Source organism: Pelobates fuscus, chromosome 8, assembly GCF_036172605.1.
Source record: "Pelobates fuscus isolate aPelFus1 chromosome 8, aPelFus1.pri, whole genome shotgun sequence".
In the NCBI taxonomy this organism is placed as follows: domain Eukaryota; kingdom Metazoa; phylum Chordata; class Amphibia; order Anura; family Pelobatidae; genus Pelobates; species Pelobates fuscus.
In genome coordinates, this window is record NC_086324.1 from 97673985 (window position 1) to 97691450 (window position 17466).

The following is a 17466-nucleotide window of genomic DNA, read 5'->3' on the forward strand; positions in this document are numbered from 1 at the left end:
TCCTTGTCTTTGGCAAGTCGAATGGTCTTCCAAATCCCATAACTCTGAACCACAAACAACACACACACACACACACACACAATAGGAGAGAGCTGAAGTATTTTAAAATAAAGAAATAAAATAAAGAAATAACTTTTAGTCTTACTCTGACAGTTCTAAAGTTCGATGCATCGTCCACACCATTCACTTTGGCAGAATCCAAACCCAAGTAGTTATATTTGCTGAAATCACGCTCAAGCTTCAGTTTATCTGGTGAAAGAGAACAAGATGTATTAAATAATGAGAATAGGCTTTCCACGGAAAGAAATACTTTCTACTCCGTCCAGCGTCTACTGATAAAATTAAGATGTGGCAGCAGATAAAGGCTTTGATATTTTAAATGGGAAAACATATTTAAATGGAAAGTATGGTATCGTGCAGAGAATAAAGCACAATATTGAAGGATTTGGGGTAAGATTGTGATTTATGTTTAGTTGGATGTCAAACTAATTATTTGATGCAAAAATACTCCGTATTGCTCAAGCGTACTGTAAGATTTTTTTGGCAAACTTTTTAAAGGGAAACAATGAGCACCAAGAAAACTATGAATCAGAGAGCATTTGATCCCAGTAGAGTTGCTTTCTGTTATTTTCCTTGCAAAGATATGCAAAGTGTATGCAAAAAGAAAGTACAAGATTTTGCAGAATTCTGCTCAATTAGCCTGCTACTCTCAGCCAATGAGCTAGCCCTGCACTGCAGGGTTAGTTCAGTATAATTAAGAGAAGCTCTACTCAGACGCTTACAACACTCTGGCTAAAGTAATGGAGGCAGGAAGTTGCATTCCAGCAGACAGGGTTAGAAGCCAAATTGTTCTAAAACGGTTTGACTACTTACAATGGTTAGGAGTGCACCAGAGTACTCACCACCATAACCACTATATTATGTTCTATTTATTTATATGCTTCTACTAGTTCTATTATGTTATTATGTTCTATTTATTTATATGCTTCTATGTTGATGACAAACACCCTCTGTTGGGTATTTTTCCCCACATTTCTTCTGGCTTTGTCCCCACTAGGCTCATATCATGATCTCTTTAGACTTATTCTAAATTTGGAATTATAGAGCAATATTCGTTATTGCTTAGAATGATACAGACATGGTGTACTTCAAATTGTTTATAAAATTTACAGTAATTGTGACAAAGTGTCAAATACATGGTCACATTGACGTACTGAATTGACCTTTTCAGTGGCATACGTATTAATGAAACTGAAAGTGTTTAAGGTCAACCAGGGCTTAATCACAGACGATACTGAACAAATATTAAAAAGCTAAATGAAACAGAACATTGTGCTCATAAATCAATTGTGGAACATGTGACCATTCGGTTTCAGATTTTATCATCCATTCCATTTTCATTAGTTTCAATTTCTCCCAGGCGTTTACAAAAAAAAAAAGAAAGGAACATTTTTTTTTAATTTGGGTGAAACTATTTAGATGTTAGAAATGGATTATGAGACATTTCATTTTGAGTAATGCAGTATTAAATATATGGTAAAAAGGAATAGGCAAGAAAAGCAGGATATTGCTAGGTGGAAAAACTACTAGGCGCTTTAGCAACACGTAAAATGTTATAGTCCCCTGCACATATGTTGACTTAAGCGCCTCCCATAACCATACACCAGTGGTTCCCAAACCAGTCCTCTTGCCACCCTAGCATTCCAGGTTTTAGAAATTCCCAGTTGTGTCTAAGGTTTTTTTTCCTTTTCTAAACCACTGCCATACATTATGACCAACCATACACCCAGACACATAAATTACAGTGAGACACCAAATCTTTGAATTAATTCAGGGTATTCCATGAAACTATTTGTTAACTCCACACCTGAGGTATTCAGCTCAAGCCATTGTGTTTTAACCCTTCACCCGTAGCACTAACACCACACTGTGCTGTTTAAATAACTCCAAATATGGTGCACTAAAATAGCACTGTTACAGACATTGCAATGGAGGTAATTTCTTTCTCAGTATTACATGGGCCTTGGGGATAACAGTAATTAGACCTGAGGATTCCAAGGATCCCATTTCAGACCCTATCAAATTAACCTGGAAACAGTCCTTATGAAAAAGCAAATAGTGAAAACTAAAAAAAAAATTCTGACAATGTCCAGAGCTGATCTAAATTTACTTTTTGTGCAAGTCTATAGGCAACATGAAGCAGATAATGATTGCACACCTTACAAGCACTTTGACAGCTATAGCAGCGCAGATTTCACATAGTCCACACACAATGATAATGAAAAAGCACACAACAGCTGTGTGGACTGTCAAAGCATAAGACCTCTGTTCCTTTGTTAGACAGGCACATTAAGTAGGCAATGGAGATGCATTATTTAGGATTACATTTCTTAAAACCCTGAAATAATGCTGATTAATGAAAACACACACCATCATACTTCCCAACCTTGGGAGATATGAAACCGGGATAGAGGGTGGGGGAAGGCCAATTACACCACTTCCGTCACCCAAGATGGGTGGTCCTGCTTGGAAAAGAAGCAGAGATGCTTGGTATGAATGCATATCACACTGGCAGTTTCTATGGGCAGCCCAACCATTCAGCACAGCAGTCACAATGCACCTTCCCTCTTTCCCTCTCCCCCCCCCCCCCCCCCTCTCCCTCCCAGATCAAAAAGTGTTATGGAGGTATGCAAGTAAAAAAGAGGTAAGCAGTAGAGTAATCTACTCCATATGGAGAAAGTTTGAAATTTAGTACTGTATAATTTCAATTAGAAAAAATACTTTGTTGCGAAAGGGATTGAGATAAACTATTTTTAGATGGCTGAGTGAATGAAGCTTACCACTCTGTAAGAGGGACTATCAGTATATTAGATGGCAAAAATATGCAATATATTAGTGTAAATAAGGCCTAACATTGTACTCTGAATCCATACTTACCAAGAAGGTCATCAGATGCACCAGATAACATCTGATAGAAAATATGGAAGTTTCTTTCACCTCTAGGTTGTTTCACAACTCTGGACTTTTCCAACAGATCTAAGGAAAAATAAAAGGTTTCCTTTAAACATCTAGAAATTGTAGATTTATTTGAATTCTGTAAAACAGTCTTTAGTCCATGTTAAGTAAATAAACACTAAATGCTTTTATTCAGACAGGACAAGTCAAATTTACATTTCAGATGTTAAAGTCACACTAAACAAGAGGGGCAAAAAGTGTTTCCATGCAACCTCAGCTGTGTTTTCTAAGAAAAGGTAGTTTTTACATTGCTGCCTAACACCACCTGATGGACAGCCACTGCAGGACCAACCTTCAGAAACCGAAACACTCCCCAAGAGAAATATTGAATCAGTGCATCTCTATTATGTGATGCTGACTGATCAGACTAAGATTTCCTATGGGAAATTATCAGGTTGATGATGTCAGCCAGAGGACAAGCAGTGGTCGAGGCCAGACTGGAATACTGGGGGATAAAAGGTAAGTAAAATCCTGCATCTAAATAGTTTCAAAAGTAATCTGTTAGAAATAAAGGTTCCATTAATGTGATATTGATACAGAAAGTTACTTCGTTAAAAGCTTGGGGAACCTAAGCAACTACTCTATTTACCATCTAATAACATAATTGTTAGAAATTATATATATGATAAGCACTGAAGAAATGTTAAGCGTTAATGTGTAAATAAAGCATATATCTATAATGCATCATTTGATTTATAACACGCAAGTATTAGTCCTGATGTGTACATGATTCAATAAGATGCTTAGTAGTAGTACATGTTAGCTCTGTATTTCAGTAGGTAGTGTATTGAAAGTACAATAAAGCCTTCAGTCTATGCTTCAGGACATGTTCTAACTCTTTTGTGTATGTTTTTTGAGAGAGTTTGACAGATGGGTCTACAGAGAAAGAAAAAAACCCACAGCCAGAATTACAAGAAGCCAATTAATATTTAATTACAAGCACATACAGTTTATTTGTACCTCTCTCACTGTAATTACCTAGCTAAACGCTAATCCACAACTGTTTCAATCAAAGATCATGTATTATGAACAAGAGGTAATGAGCCAACTAAAACCAACACGACTGACATTAAGAAGCTCTTTGCTACAAATAATCAAGGCAAAGAGTAAATATCCTCCCTTTTCTAATCTCTTATGATATTAATTTCTACAGATCCTTGAAAATCAGGCATGCCTATATAGAATTTTGATAATTGCAAAGCTTGCAAGTCAAAATGCAATAAACTGTAACAGAGTCCATAACAAATTAAAGCATGCAAAGGGTTACATTCAATAACAGATTTTCCATGTATAGGGAACATGGAAGCCGATATGCTTTAAAGGATTACTCCCGTCCCCTAAAGCACTTTAACTTGCAGAAGTGTTTGATGGGTAATTTCTGTCCCTGCAGGTTTATTTTTTTTTTTTTTTCCATAAGTGCCTACTCTATGACACTTAAGGTCCCTTGGTAACCCCACCTGGCAGTCAGACACTGGGAGAATTGCCTACTTCTCTGTGAAACTATCTTTGAAGTAAAGAGTGAAGTATTGGTTTCAACTGCAGCATTTACTGCATATCACATATCTCATGTGATTGTACAGAAGTAATTTGTCTTTAGTGTTGATGACGTCATGAAAGAGTAATTGGGCTGCAGTGAAGAAATAATCTCACCACTAGTATAGACGTGAATTTAATGAATAACTTTAATGCTGAAATGGGTGGGGTAGAAATCAGAATACATTCAAAAGCATTTGTAATGAAAAAGGGAGGTTTGTGGAGAGAGTATGGGAGTATTAAACCAATTAAAATAGCATGTGAGAGATCAATTTGAATTAGACTTGGCTCTGTATAGTGTGTGTGTATATATATATACACACACACACACACATACATACACACACACACACACCAGTTGTGTTACATGTTCAAACTCTCAGGGCACAGGTTATAAGACTGCTCAACATCAGTTCTAATCAATCCAGTTTTCAATGGGAGTGATGTGCTGTGAGAGAGAGAGCTTTCGGTGCCTTGCCTGTCTATTAAATCATAGATGTTCTCTGCTAAGGCTGGTCAGTTTCTATAAAATTGTCCAAGGCTGATGTAATGTTGTAAATAAATTCATGATTTCATGATCAATTTTTTACAATATTAAGTGTTAATTTTCTGAGTATGAAAATATACATGTTCCAACAATGTAATTTAATAGAAGGGATATGAGATAGTGTTGCCCCCTTAATGCAATGTAGATTTACTAAACTAGGATTTGTGGGATATTGTAACCTCTAGCCTTGAGTTCATACCCCATTTTGGCTTGTATGATAAATGGCTATATACAAGTAGTGATGTCGCGAACACAAAATTTTCGGTTCGCGAACGGCGGACGCGAACTTCCGCAAACGTTCGCGAACCGGGCGAACCGCCATTGACTTCAAAGGCCGGCGGATTTTAAAACCCACAGGGACTCTTTCTTGCCACAATAGTGATGGAAAAGTTGTTTCAAGGGGACTAACACCTGGACTGTGGCATGCCGGAGGGGGATCCAGGCAAAACTCCCATGGAAAATTACACAGTTGATGCAGAGTCTGGTTTTAATCCATAAAGGGCATAAATCACCTAACATTCCTAAATCACAATGGATATGGATTGACACCTGACATATGACATATTGACACCTTGACATAGGGATTGACACCTGTCCTCAGAGACCCTGATACACACTGACACAGAGCAGAATAGGGACTGTTCCCCCTACATAGGGTCACTTGGCAGATATGGATTGAAACCTGTCCTCAGGGACTCTGATACACACTGACAGAGCAGAATAGGGACTGTTCCTCCTACATAGGGTCACCATTTTTAGCCCAAGGCAGCTCATCTCATCAGGCCTTTTTTAGTCGAATGTATCGCCCACTGTCAGTCCCTTCGGGATCCATCCCTCATTCATCTTAATAAAGGTGAGGTAATCTAGAATTTTTTGACCTAGGCGACTTCTCTTCTCAGTGACAATACCTCCTGCTGCACTGAAGGTCCTTTCTGACAGGACACTTGAAGCGGGGCAGGCCAGAAGTTCTATCGCAAATTGGGATAGCTCAGGCCACAGGTCAAGCCTGCACACCCAGTAGTCAAGGGGTTCATCGCTCCTCAGAGTGTCGATATCTGCAGTTAAGGCGAGGTAGTCTGCTACCTGTCGGTCGAGTCGCTATCTGAGGGTGGATCCCGAAGGGCTGTGGCGATGCGTAGGACTTAAAAAGCATGTCCTCCATTAACAACACGTCTTTAAAGCGTCCTGTCCTTGCCGGCGTGGTCGTGGGAGGAGGAGGATCACTTTCACCTCTTCCCCTGTTAGATTCCCGTTGTGCTGTGACATCACCCTTATACGCTGTGTAAAGCATACTTTTTAATTTATTTTGCAAATGCTGCATCCTTTCCGACTTGTTGTAATTTGGTAACATTTCTGCCACTTTCTGCTTATACCGAGGGTCTAGTAACGTGGACACCCAGTACAGGTCGTTCTCCTTAAGCCTTTTTATACAAGGGTCCCTCAGGCACGACAGCATGAAAGACCCCATTTGCACAAGGTTGGATGCCGAGCTACTCATTTCCCGTTCCTCCTCCTCAGTGATCTCAATGAAGGTATGTTCTTCCCCCCAGCCACGTACAACACTACGGGTACCAGATAGGTGACAACGAGCACCCTGGGATGCCTGTTGTGGTTGGTCTTCCTCCTCCTGCTCCTCAAAGCCACATTCCTCCTCTGACTCCTCTTCCTCACAATCCTCTTCCAGCGTTGCCGCAGGTCCAGCAAGCCATGCTGATAAGGCTGTTTCTGGTGGTGATGGTGACCACAACTCTTCCTCTTCCTCTTCACGCTCATCTACGGCCTGATCCAGCACTCTTCGCAGGGCACGCTCCAGGAAGAAAACAAATGGTATGATGTCGCTGATGGTGCCTTCGTTGCGACTGACTAGGTTTGTCACCTCCTCAAAAGGACGCATGAGCCTACAGGCATTGCGCATGAGCGTCCAGTAATGTGGCAAAAAAATTCCAGCTCCCCAGAGGCTGTCCTAGCACCCCGGTCATACAAATATTAATTAAGGCTTTTTCTTGTTGGAGCAGGCGGTCGAACATTAGGAGTGTTGAATTCCAATGTGTTGGGCTGTCGCAAATCAAGCGCCTCACTGGCATGTTGTTTCGCCGCTGGATATCTGCAAAGTGCGCCATGGCCGTATAGGAACGCCTGAAATGGCCACACACCTTCCTGGCCTGCTTCAGGACGTCCTGTAAGCCTGTGTACTTATGCACAAAGCATTGTACAATCAGATTACACACATGTGCCATGCACGGCACATGTGCCATGCACGGCACATGTGCCAACTTGTCCAACTTCAATGCCGCCAACAAATTTGTTCCGTGGTCACAAACCACTTTGCCGATATCCAGTTGCTGCGGAGTCAGCCACTTTTCCACCTGTGCGTTCAGGGCGGACAGGAGTGCTTGTCCGGTGTGACTCTCTGCTTTCAAGCAAGTCAAACCCAAGACGGCGTGATACTGCCATATCCGGGATGTGGAATAGTACCTGGGGAGCTGGGGGGGTGCCGTTGATGTGGAGCAAGACGCAGCAGCAGAAGAGGACTCAGCCGAGGAGGTTATGGAAGAGGATGGAGTAGGAGGAGTAGAGGAGGTGGCAGCAGGCCTGCCTGCAAGTCGTGGCGGTGTCACCAACTCCTCTGCAGAGCCACGCATTCCATGCTTGGCAGCCGTCAGCAGATTTACCCAATGCGCAGTGTAGGTGATATACCTGCCCTGACCATGCTTTGCAGACCAGGTATCAGTGGTCAGATGGACCCTTGCCCCAACACTGTGTGCCAGACATGCCATTACTTCCTGCCATTACTTACAGCTATTAGCTTACAGTGAAAAACTTTTTTTCTTTTTAACCCCTTAAGGACACATGACATGTGTGACATGTCATGATTCCCTTTTATTCCAGAAGTTTGGTCCTTAAAGGGTTAAGGCACGCTAGTCCTTAAGGCACGCTATTGTGACACCAGATATGAGTGGCAAAGTGCACTTGCAGAGGTAGGAAGAGTACACGCTGAAGGCCTGACACCCGCTTTAAGGACACTGACTGCTATGAGCTTACAGTGAAACACTTTTTTTTTCCTTTTTAAAGGCACGCTATAGTGACACCAGATATGAGTGGCAAAGTGCACTTGCAGAGGTTGGCAGAGTACACGCTGAAGGCCTGACACCCAGACGCTTGCAGACAACTAACTGTTATTCAAACTATTACAAAATGTTTTATTTTTTTTTTAAATGCAAGCTTAAGCCATTGTGACACCAGATATGAGTGGTGGCACTGGGCAAGTGGGCACAGTATCAACTGTGAGCCTGACACAGAAGCTGGCAGGCAGGCAACTGCAATTGCATTACACACACAAAAAAAAAAAGCAGACTGATGTTCTAGCCCTAAAAATGGCTTTTTGGGGTGCTGTCCTTACATCAGAGATCAGATGAGTCCTTCAGGACAGTAGTGGACACTGAATACCCTAGCCTAGCTATCAATTTCCCTATCAAATGAGCAGCAGCTACACTTTCCCTCCTCTATCTAAGAATGCAGCTTCAGAATTAATCTAAAATGGATGCTGTACAGGAGGTGGGAGGGTCTGGAAGGGAGGGTCTGCTGCTAATTTGCTGGAATGTGTCTGCTGACCATGAGGCACAGGGTCAAAGTTTACTCAATGATGACAAATAGGGGGCGGATCAAACCGCGCATGTGGAAGGAGTATCTCTGATGTAATAATATAAACCGTGAACTTGAAACATTTTGGTTTCACAGGTGACTAACTGTAGTTACATTTCTATATTCTTGATTCTTCCTTTTGTGCATTGACTTATGAAAACTACTGTAGGTTGTATTTACAATTGGAGAGTTCAGAAAGGCATTTACATAACATGACACCAATAAATAATTTATAAACAAAAGGTTTTGGAAACTGGTACAAAGCACCATATTTAAAGGAAAAAATGTTTTGGCTTGTGTTAAAAAAGAAAAGAAAAAAAAAGCCAAAAAAATATGAATAATTAAACTATTAGTGCTACACCAGGCACACCATGTTTCTAGATTTTCTGTGTGTGTGTGTGTGTATATATATATATATATATATATACACATACACACATATACATACACACACACACACACACACAGATTAAATTAGTATCTTGGATTTTATTTTATTTTATTTTTGGAATGACAGAATTTTGGAATGACAAGCTTTCAGGAGAACCTACCTTTCTCAAATCTAAAGCACTTCTGGGCAATAATAGAAGTCAAATTTGAATTGTGATACTGGGGCTAAAGCAACATGAGTGCAGACAATGCACAGGTCTGATAGAAAATGGACACTATTCTTGCAAAGGGTCATAAATATTTTGTGTAAGGATCCCAGAATGAGAGGGGAGAAAGGGAGGGAAAAAAAAAAAAAAAAAAACACACCATAGTTCAGGAGATGGTATTAGAAGGGCTTGTCATTCCAAAATGTTTTTAGTCCAAAATCGTAATTTAATCTGTTATTTTACATCTGCAACACTGGACTACGGATACAATCTTTAATATACAAACACACTGATCAGCCACAACATTAAAACTCACTGACAGGTGAAGTTAATAATTATAGAATTACAAACGCACCGGTCAAGAGGTGGGACAACTTAGGCAGCAAGTGAACAGTCAGTTCTTGAATTTCATGTGTTTGAAGCAGGAAAAATGGGTAACAATTCTGAGTTACTTTGACAAGGGCCAAATAAAGAAAGACAAGTGGGTCAGAGCATCTCCAAAACTAGCGATACGAGGTGTGCCCCTTGTTATGAAGGGGTTACTGCAGCCTTCCCGTAAGGAAATTATAGCACAGGATTGTTTTTTTAGCAAAATGTTTCCTATAGGGCACAAGGAATGGGCTTGTGGCTGAATAAGGGAAACCAGCTTCTGTTACAAAAAGGTTTTGATTATATGACAGTATATTGTGCAGTGGGAATTATTCAACTACATGTCGAACTAAATCCTGGTAGGATTATGGCAACAAGGAGGGGTCTGACAGCTATGTTCTACCTAACCTGTACCCTTGATACCCGCCCTTAACATTGCTCTTAAAACAGTCACTGAAAATCTCCAAACTGGCACAATGGTAGCCTTCGTAACAGCTTTTGAGTGCTGAAATGTTTGTTCATTTTAAAGAGCAAGACAAAAGCATTCGTATGAACAAAATTTGCAATACTGAAACTCCTTTCAGCAACTATCTTAAGATCGCCCAGTATTGAGAATAGAGTATTATATTAATATTTTTTAAATACACAGGACATCCATCGAGCATGGAAGAAAGGAGTTTTTGAGATTTTCACAGTAAGAAAATTAAAGATTAGGAATTATTTGCCCAAAAAAGATTCTTCTCAAATTGTGTAGATATTATTTTTAAATGGTCATTACAATAAATTGGGGGGCTTGTCTTTTTTTGGATGAAACTGTATTAAAAAAAAATATAAAAAAAAATGTAAAAATACTTTTAAAAAGTTGTACTTTTTTCAACCTATATTACTGTGCAACTATTACAGAGATAACATTTATCATCCTTTACTATTTCACAAAAGACAAGATCAGATCTCTCAAAGAGTTCAGAGAATTCAAAAGTTTTAGATGAAAATAGCCATTAGATGTTTTCCAGTTCAGATATTATGCCCAACAATTCGGAATTCACTTTGATTATGCGTAAGATCGGATTCATATTTTAAGGTTATCTAAAGTGTGTAGTTAAAGGATTTTTAATATTTTCTAATTTTTTTGCATGGTCCCTTAAACCATGAAAGATAAATAATGGCTTTCCTTGTTAGAATGACCTAGTTTTTTTTTTAATACAGAATTCAGTTGCTGATGGATGCCTGAATTTGATCATGACGTTAACCAAGTCAGTCATGTGAGTGGTAAACAGAAAATTCAGCTGACTAAGGGTACATTGTCTGAACAGAGAAAGGCCAAACTGTCTGGTTAGGTTACTAGTCACTGCAGAACCTCTGATGAGTACATATAATGGAAGATCAAAGGTAGCAGTAAAATGTGTAGCCTGTGCTGAAGATTCTAAATCTGGAGAAAAATTACAGGGTTAGTTTACAGGATTCAGAAATGTGCAACGTCTACATCTGTCACAGTGAGAATTGAAAAGGGTAAACATCAGTTCATGATAGCTGAACTAAAGAAAAATAATCTTAAAAGTCTTGTTTCCTGGAGAATTCCATTTTTTTAAAAAGACACTTAATTTAAAATGATTTACATGTTTAAATGATAACTATCCATACACTCTGTACAATGCAAACTATAGCATCAGCCTAGAGTTAAAGTATCTATCCTTTATTTATTAATGAAGGGTGAAAGAATCCCCCCGAACATCTCTGTTATGCATTTTATTGTCCTAAGGAATTGAAAAAAAAAAGTGGAATTGTATGCTACTTCCAGATAATTTTTTTAAATCAATGAGCTTGAAAGTCTCCTAGTGAATGTCCTATCTGAATGCCTAAAATCCCCCATATCTTCCCTAGTCTATATGGATTAATCCGGCTTTGGCCAAGGAAAACACCAAAACACCTTTTTGTCACCATCCACTTTACTGGTCATTTACATTCACTTCTGTCATTATCAGCAGAAGAGGAAAAGCGATTTAAACAGATAAGTACAGAGACTTCTCGTCTCTAAACCTTCCACACCTTGGTTTTGGTAAGAACATCTGCAAAGGAATTTCCACTCTACACACTAGCTCAACTGTTCTTTTCTCGGGATCTGCTATTAACCAGTGGGAGCGGCAGGGTGCCCCTCTTTCCACCCTTCTCTTTGTGCTTGCTCTCAAACTCTTCATAAGATGAGTTATACAAAGGATATCCAAAGCATTGTGATTGATAGGCTGAGTCACAAGGTTGCAGCATACGCAAATACGCTGTGAGCATCACAAGTATATTAGCTTATCTTTTAAAGGAGTTCCACAAATATGGACCCCTCTCTAATTCAAAGGTTATTCTAGAGTGAACACAAATCTAATTGCAGGTACTAAATAGATCAGTCCTTCATGCACAAGCAGTGCTTTTGGAGTCCGTATTCCCATTTCAAGCCTTAGAAAATTGGGGATCAGGGTTACTCTGGACCTGGGCTTGCTCTACCAGGAACCATTTTATTTAGGTCTTTTCTGGAATCCCTTCAAGCTGGTCTGAGAATCTGGAACTATCCCCATGTAGTTAAACAAAATAAACTAGAGTGCTAGTGGGAAAGAATAATAATAGACCAGACAGACTTACCCTCAGGGACCAAGTATGCTTATTGAGAAAAAAACATCCACTATTGAATCTACAGTATAGCCAGGTTAGTCCTAAAGGAATAGTTTCCTTGTATTCCCTTCACTTAAGTTATTCACAATAGAGCAGAGGGAAGGGGGTTAGCAGTGAATTGTTATATATATATATATATATATATATATATATATTCATTCATTCTTTATGTATTTCACAAAGTCTTTCATAACTATACTTGCTTGCACATTGTACAATTTACCTTTTCGTGATTTTTAAAAGGGGGGGGGGGATAGATCAAAATAATAAAATACAAAAATATATTTTATATTTTTTAAAAAGCATTGGTGGACAGAAGGATATAGTGTTTCTGTTTCTCCAACTCCTACTATGTTCAATAATAGGTAATTATTAACAAGTCAAGATGGAATCTCATTTGCTGAATATAGGTAAATTTTGCAGTGTTTCTGCTCTCAGTTTTATTTCTCAGACCTCACTAAACATATGTTTGTTCAATAAAGGGGATAATAAAACACAATGAAAAATCTTGGGAAATGGCAGTTGTCTCCCCCTTAAATATATCTACATTACATGCATTTCCAAATTGAAGACAAAGCTTTAGATCAGGCCTGTCCAACTTGCAGCCCCCCCAGATGTTGCTGAACTACAACTCCCATGATTCTTTCAATTAAACAGATAGCCAGGGAATCATGGGAGTTGTAGTTCAGCAACATCTGGGGGGCCGCAGGTTGGACAGCCCTGCTTTAGATACTACAATTTTGTAAGTGGCGAGTTTCCTATAGTCTCTTAAATACCATGATTTTCTGACCTTCATGACCTTCCTACAGGATGTTTAAACAAACGTCATCTGCATCATTTCATATGTGGAATTTGTACTATCCCTTGTAGGATTTACATCTCAAAAATGCTTACTAAACAATCTGTGGTTAGATATAGAATATCTTAAACGCCATATGAATTTATAAGACAAACTCCATGCGTTTGGGCAGTAAAAAATTACAGATTCAATAAAGCATTACAACATTGAAGTAAAAACACTTATTTACTAAACTAAAGGTTTTTTTCCCACTTTTTCTTTGGGTGGGAGGAGGAACCCTCCCTAAAGGGGGTAGCCCAACAACTGTTTTAAAGTTTATTTAACCCCTGATCTTCAAGAGAGTCCCATGGGTCATGTAGGTTTAACGTCTCTATATGTATACAATTTAATTTATTTATTATTTAATATTCTGGCATATCTAAGTGGATTAATGCCCACGTTTAAAATTTGGATCACTGGTATTACCGGTATTCCGTAAATGTATATTATAGAAGTATAATGTGATCAAACTAGTCATCTTTCTAAAGCTCCATAAAATATTAGAATGAAACAATCATCAATTCCGTTAAAAAAAAAAAAAAAAAGTAAAAAAATTAAAAATCAGGGATAGAGATATCCCAAACAGTTCACCGGGAACTGTTCGCCGACGAACATAGCTTGTTCGTGGTTGCCGCGGCGGGCAAACATATGCAATGTTCGATCCGCCCCCTATTCATCATGGAGGTGGGAGGGAGGGTCTGCTGCTGATTGGCTGGAATGTGTCTGCTGACTGTGAGGTACAGGGTCAAAGTTTACTCAATGATGACGAATAGGGGGCGGACCGAACATCGCATATGTTCGCCCGCCGTGGCGAACGCGAACAAGCTATGTTCGCTGGCAAACAGTTCCTGACGAACTGTTCGGGACATCTCTAATCAGGGAATTACAGATCCTTAATGGGGAAGAAAGTATGATATCACTCCTAAAAACTGAGCCATGATAACTGCACCAGATCTGGACCCTACAATAGTGGTAAATCTGAATTTACATCTCCAGATAATTGGTTTTCGCCATATGACAGGCACTATTAATTGTTTTCTTGTGAGGTATGTTAACTCTTCACACAAATATGTGAAAGAAAAAAAAAACTATAAAGATGCTCATCTACACATCCACATTTAGGAGTATACAGACATAATTGGCTAACTGTGGTGTAAAGATTGCTATTAAATGGGGGTGCTGGGAATAAATAAATAAAAGTAATCTCATTTTGCCTGGTATGCAAATATAAAGTTCTTAAGTTAAAATATTATTGGTTGGAAGCATGGCAGAAAGTGTCAGAACAAACAATTAGTTAAAAAAAACAAAAAAAAAAGGTCTCTATTTATTCTCAGCTGATAACCATTTTGTGCACACTTATCATTGATTAGCCTGAACTAGATACAGATGTAACAAAACCACTTACAGTTGCTTATTACTCCACCAAGAGGATCACCCTTGAAATCAAATTCAATGTCCATGTATTTTCCCTAGAATCACAAAATACACAAAAATTAGCACTGGGAAAGTTCTAAGAGGAGAATGGGGGCAGGGATTCACACACAACTCAATCTGTGTTTCATTAGAATACAGTGTATAAAAGGTTTGTTATGCCCACCAAAACTCTGGAGTTAAATCATTTGCTTATTGTCTCCAATGATGTTTCATAAAAAAAGTGTCAATATATCAAGTTTAGGACATGCTAAACAGATACAGTTAGTGGTGCCAGACATCATGTGTATTATGTTTACATATTATGAACATTTGAGAAAACATGCTCCAGTGTAGAGCAATACTTTAAAAATCAGGTGATCAATATCGTGGATGAAACAACAGTGTATATATATATATATACACACACATTTGAAGAGGTAACAAAATTTGTATACTGTACAATGAACTAAAGATGTTCTGCAATATAATACTCACAAATCGTGAAGAATTGTCATTTCTTACAGTTTTTGCGTTGCCAAATGCTATTAAACAAAACAAAAACACAGCTCAAATTGTCATATATTCCACACATTAGAATATGAACCCAATTAACTAACCCAAAAATTCATATATATATATATATATATATATATATATATATATATATATATATATATATATATATATATATATATATATATATATATATATATATATATATATATATACACACATATATATATACATACACACACACATACACACACATACATATCCACAATATATATTTTTTCTTGCACTCACGCTTAAAGGACCTCTTGCTGCCATGCAGTGGGTTTAAATTGCCGGGTGCCCGTCCCTTTAGGGATTAAGAGTTGTATACAATAGTAGAAAAGTAGAGGCTGCACTCATGGTCTTTAGTTTCAAGTTTGAAAAATTGGTTTTATTCCATGCGTCAAAATCAATGTTTCGGTCCACACGGGGACCTTCCTCACTCTATCCTGAGGAAGGTCCCTGTGTGGACCGAAACGTTGATTTTGACACATGGAATAAAACCAATTTTTCAAACTTAAACCTAAAGACCGTGAGTGCAGCCTCTACTTTTCTACTAATGTACATACATACATACATACATACATACATACATACACTCACACACATTATATATATATATATATATATATATATATATATATAAGCACGTCTGGTCAGATTAACATAGGGTCTGAGGGAGCTGAAAAGAAAATGCAATACGCCCAAGTTTACTCGCTTAATTATTCCTTGTTATCTGATGCTACTAAATTGCATATCCATAGCATGTGGCCAGGGAGTCTACCTGACCTAAGTGGCCAAGATGGCAAACTCCATCCATAAGACATGTAATGCTAAAAGTAGCTTAAGTACAGAGTATACTAGTCTGTATCTGATATAAGAAATTCATTCCCTCTCCGAGGCTATTAAATTGTCCCTCTGTGTCACATTACCGGTGGTCTCTTTGCAATGAAGTCTTAATCACAAGGCACTGGAGTTACAAATTCAAATTTCCTTAATTGGGTTCACAGCAATCTTCTGTTCCCATGAAACCACTAATTCAGAACATGAGCACCCACCACAACCCAAAAGAGCAACTTGCAGAGGGGAAAAAAAGGAACACAATCTTACATGTTAGCAGTTCAGACCAGAAAATTAATTACATGTAAACATACCTACCTTCAAGAACTGGATTTGACTGTAAAAGTTGTTCCTTGACTTTATTGACTTCTGCTCCTTTCCCACAGACAGCAGCCACATATGACATTACAAGCTTGCTCGCCTCTAAAAGAGAGGATGGAACATGGTTTGAGGAAAATAAACAAGGTATAGGATAATAAAGCTTCATCTAATACTAAACACAAAACACCTGACTACAGGTATCAAAAGCAGTACAAATCACTATTTGTGAGCATCAACACAACCTATATCTAACCAGTGAAATGGGTGTGGGTAGAATAAGGTGAATTTTGTCAATGCTAAAAAAATAAATAAATAAATAAATAAATAAAAACTTGCTCCAAACAGAATAATAATACTGTTTTACAAATATTTTAATAACAATTTATATGTAAAATACAGAGCAGTTCTATACAGATGTCGATCTGTGTAATGTATATATTTTGCAACATAAAGCATTAACACTTCCCCTTTCTTCCAGTGATACAGTAAAATTGATTGTAAAATGTGCTAACATTTGAAAATTACTTGTTAATGTGACAAGTCAAAACTAATGTGATCAGGGCTGCCAAAACAGATTATCAGAGTGTAAATGGTCTTGAAAATGACAGCACTTCTTTATTGTTGGTATTATCTCTCCTACCAGTCCTGGAAGGAAAGTGTGAAGCATTTGTCAATGGATACAGCCAAACAAATGGAAATGATGACAGGAGGAAGGGAGGAGTCACAACATCCACAATTATTACCCTCTACAGAAACAATTTCATGTAACCACACTGCCATCTATAAAAACCCCAGTACAGCTGGCTCATGCAAGTATTTATAGATGCCAAGATTACAATTCAAAAAATTATATTCTATGAAGAATCTTGTGTCTTATAATATGAACAGACAAAAATGTAATGTGATGCATAATATTGTACTGCTGGTACAGTCATTTAACACACACAAAAATGTATTTTAATAATAAAAATTATAAAAAATATATACATACATCGCTCAAAGCTAAAAAGGAAAAAAAAATCCATAAAATAAACTTTCAAAGACTCTATTAAGCTTTTATTTATTAAACAGGTTTTCCTATGAGTAATGCTTATTTATAGAGATGTCCCGAACAGTTCGCCGGGAACTGTTCACCGGCGAAC

General features: G+C 38.2%; 1 protein-coding gene across 3 annotated transcripts in view; it reads right to left on the reverse strand.

The window, feature by feature from the left end:
- Positions 1 to 17466, reverse strand: part of MYO1B (myosin IB) — a 235345-nt gene that overhangs the window by 100350 nt on the left and 117529 nt on the right. For all 3 annotated transcript variants that reach the window (XM_063430177.1, XM_063430176.1, XM_063430175.1), the window contains exons 5-9: positions 16322 to 16426; positions 15107 to 15153; positions 14604 to 14667; positions 2938 to 3036; positions 146 to 249 (exon numbers count right to left, since the gene is read on the reverse strand). In XM_063430177.1, the coding sequence (XP_063286247.1) occupies positions 146 to 249; positions 2938 to 3036; positions 14604 to 14667; positions 15107 to 15153; positions 16322 to 16426 (419 nt within the window). The remainder of the gene's footprint in view (positions 1 to 145; positions 250 to 2937; positions 3037 to 14603; positions 14668 to 15106; positions 15154 to 16321; positions 16427 to 17466) is intronic.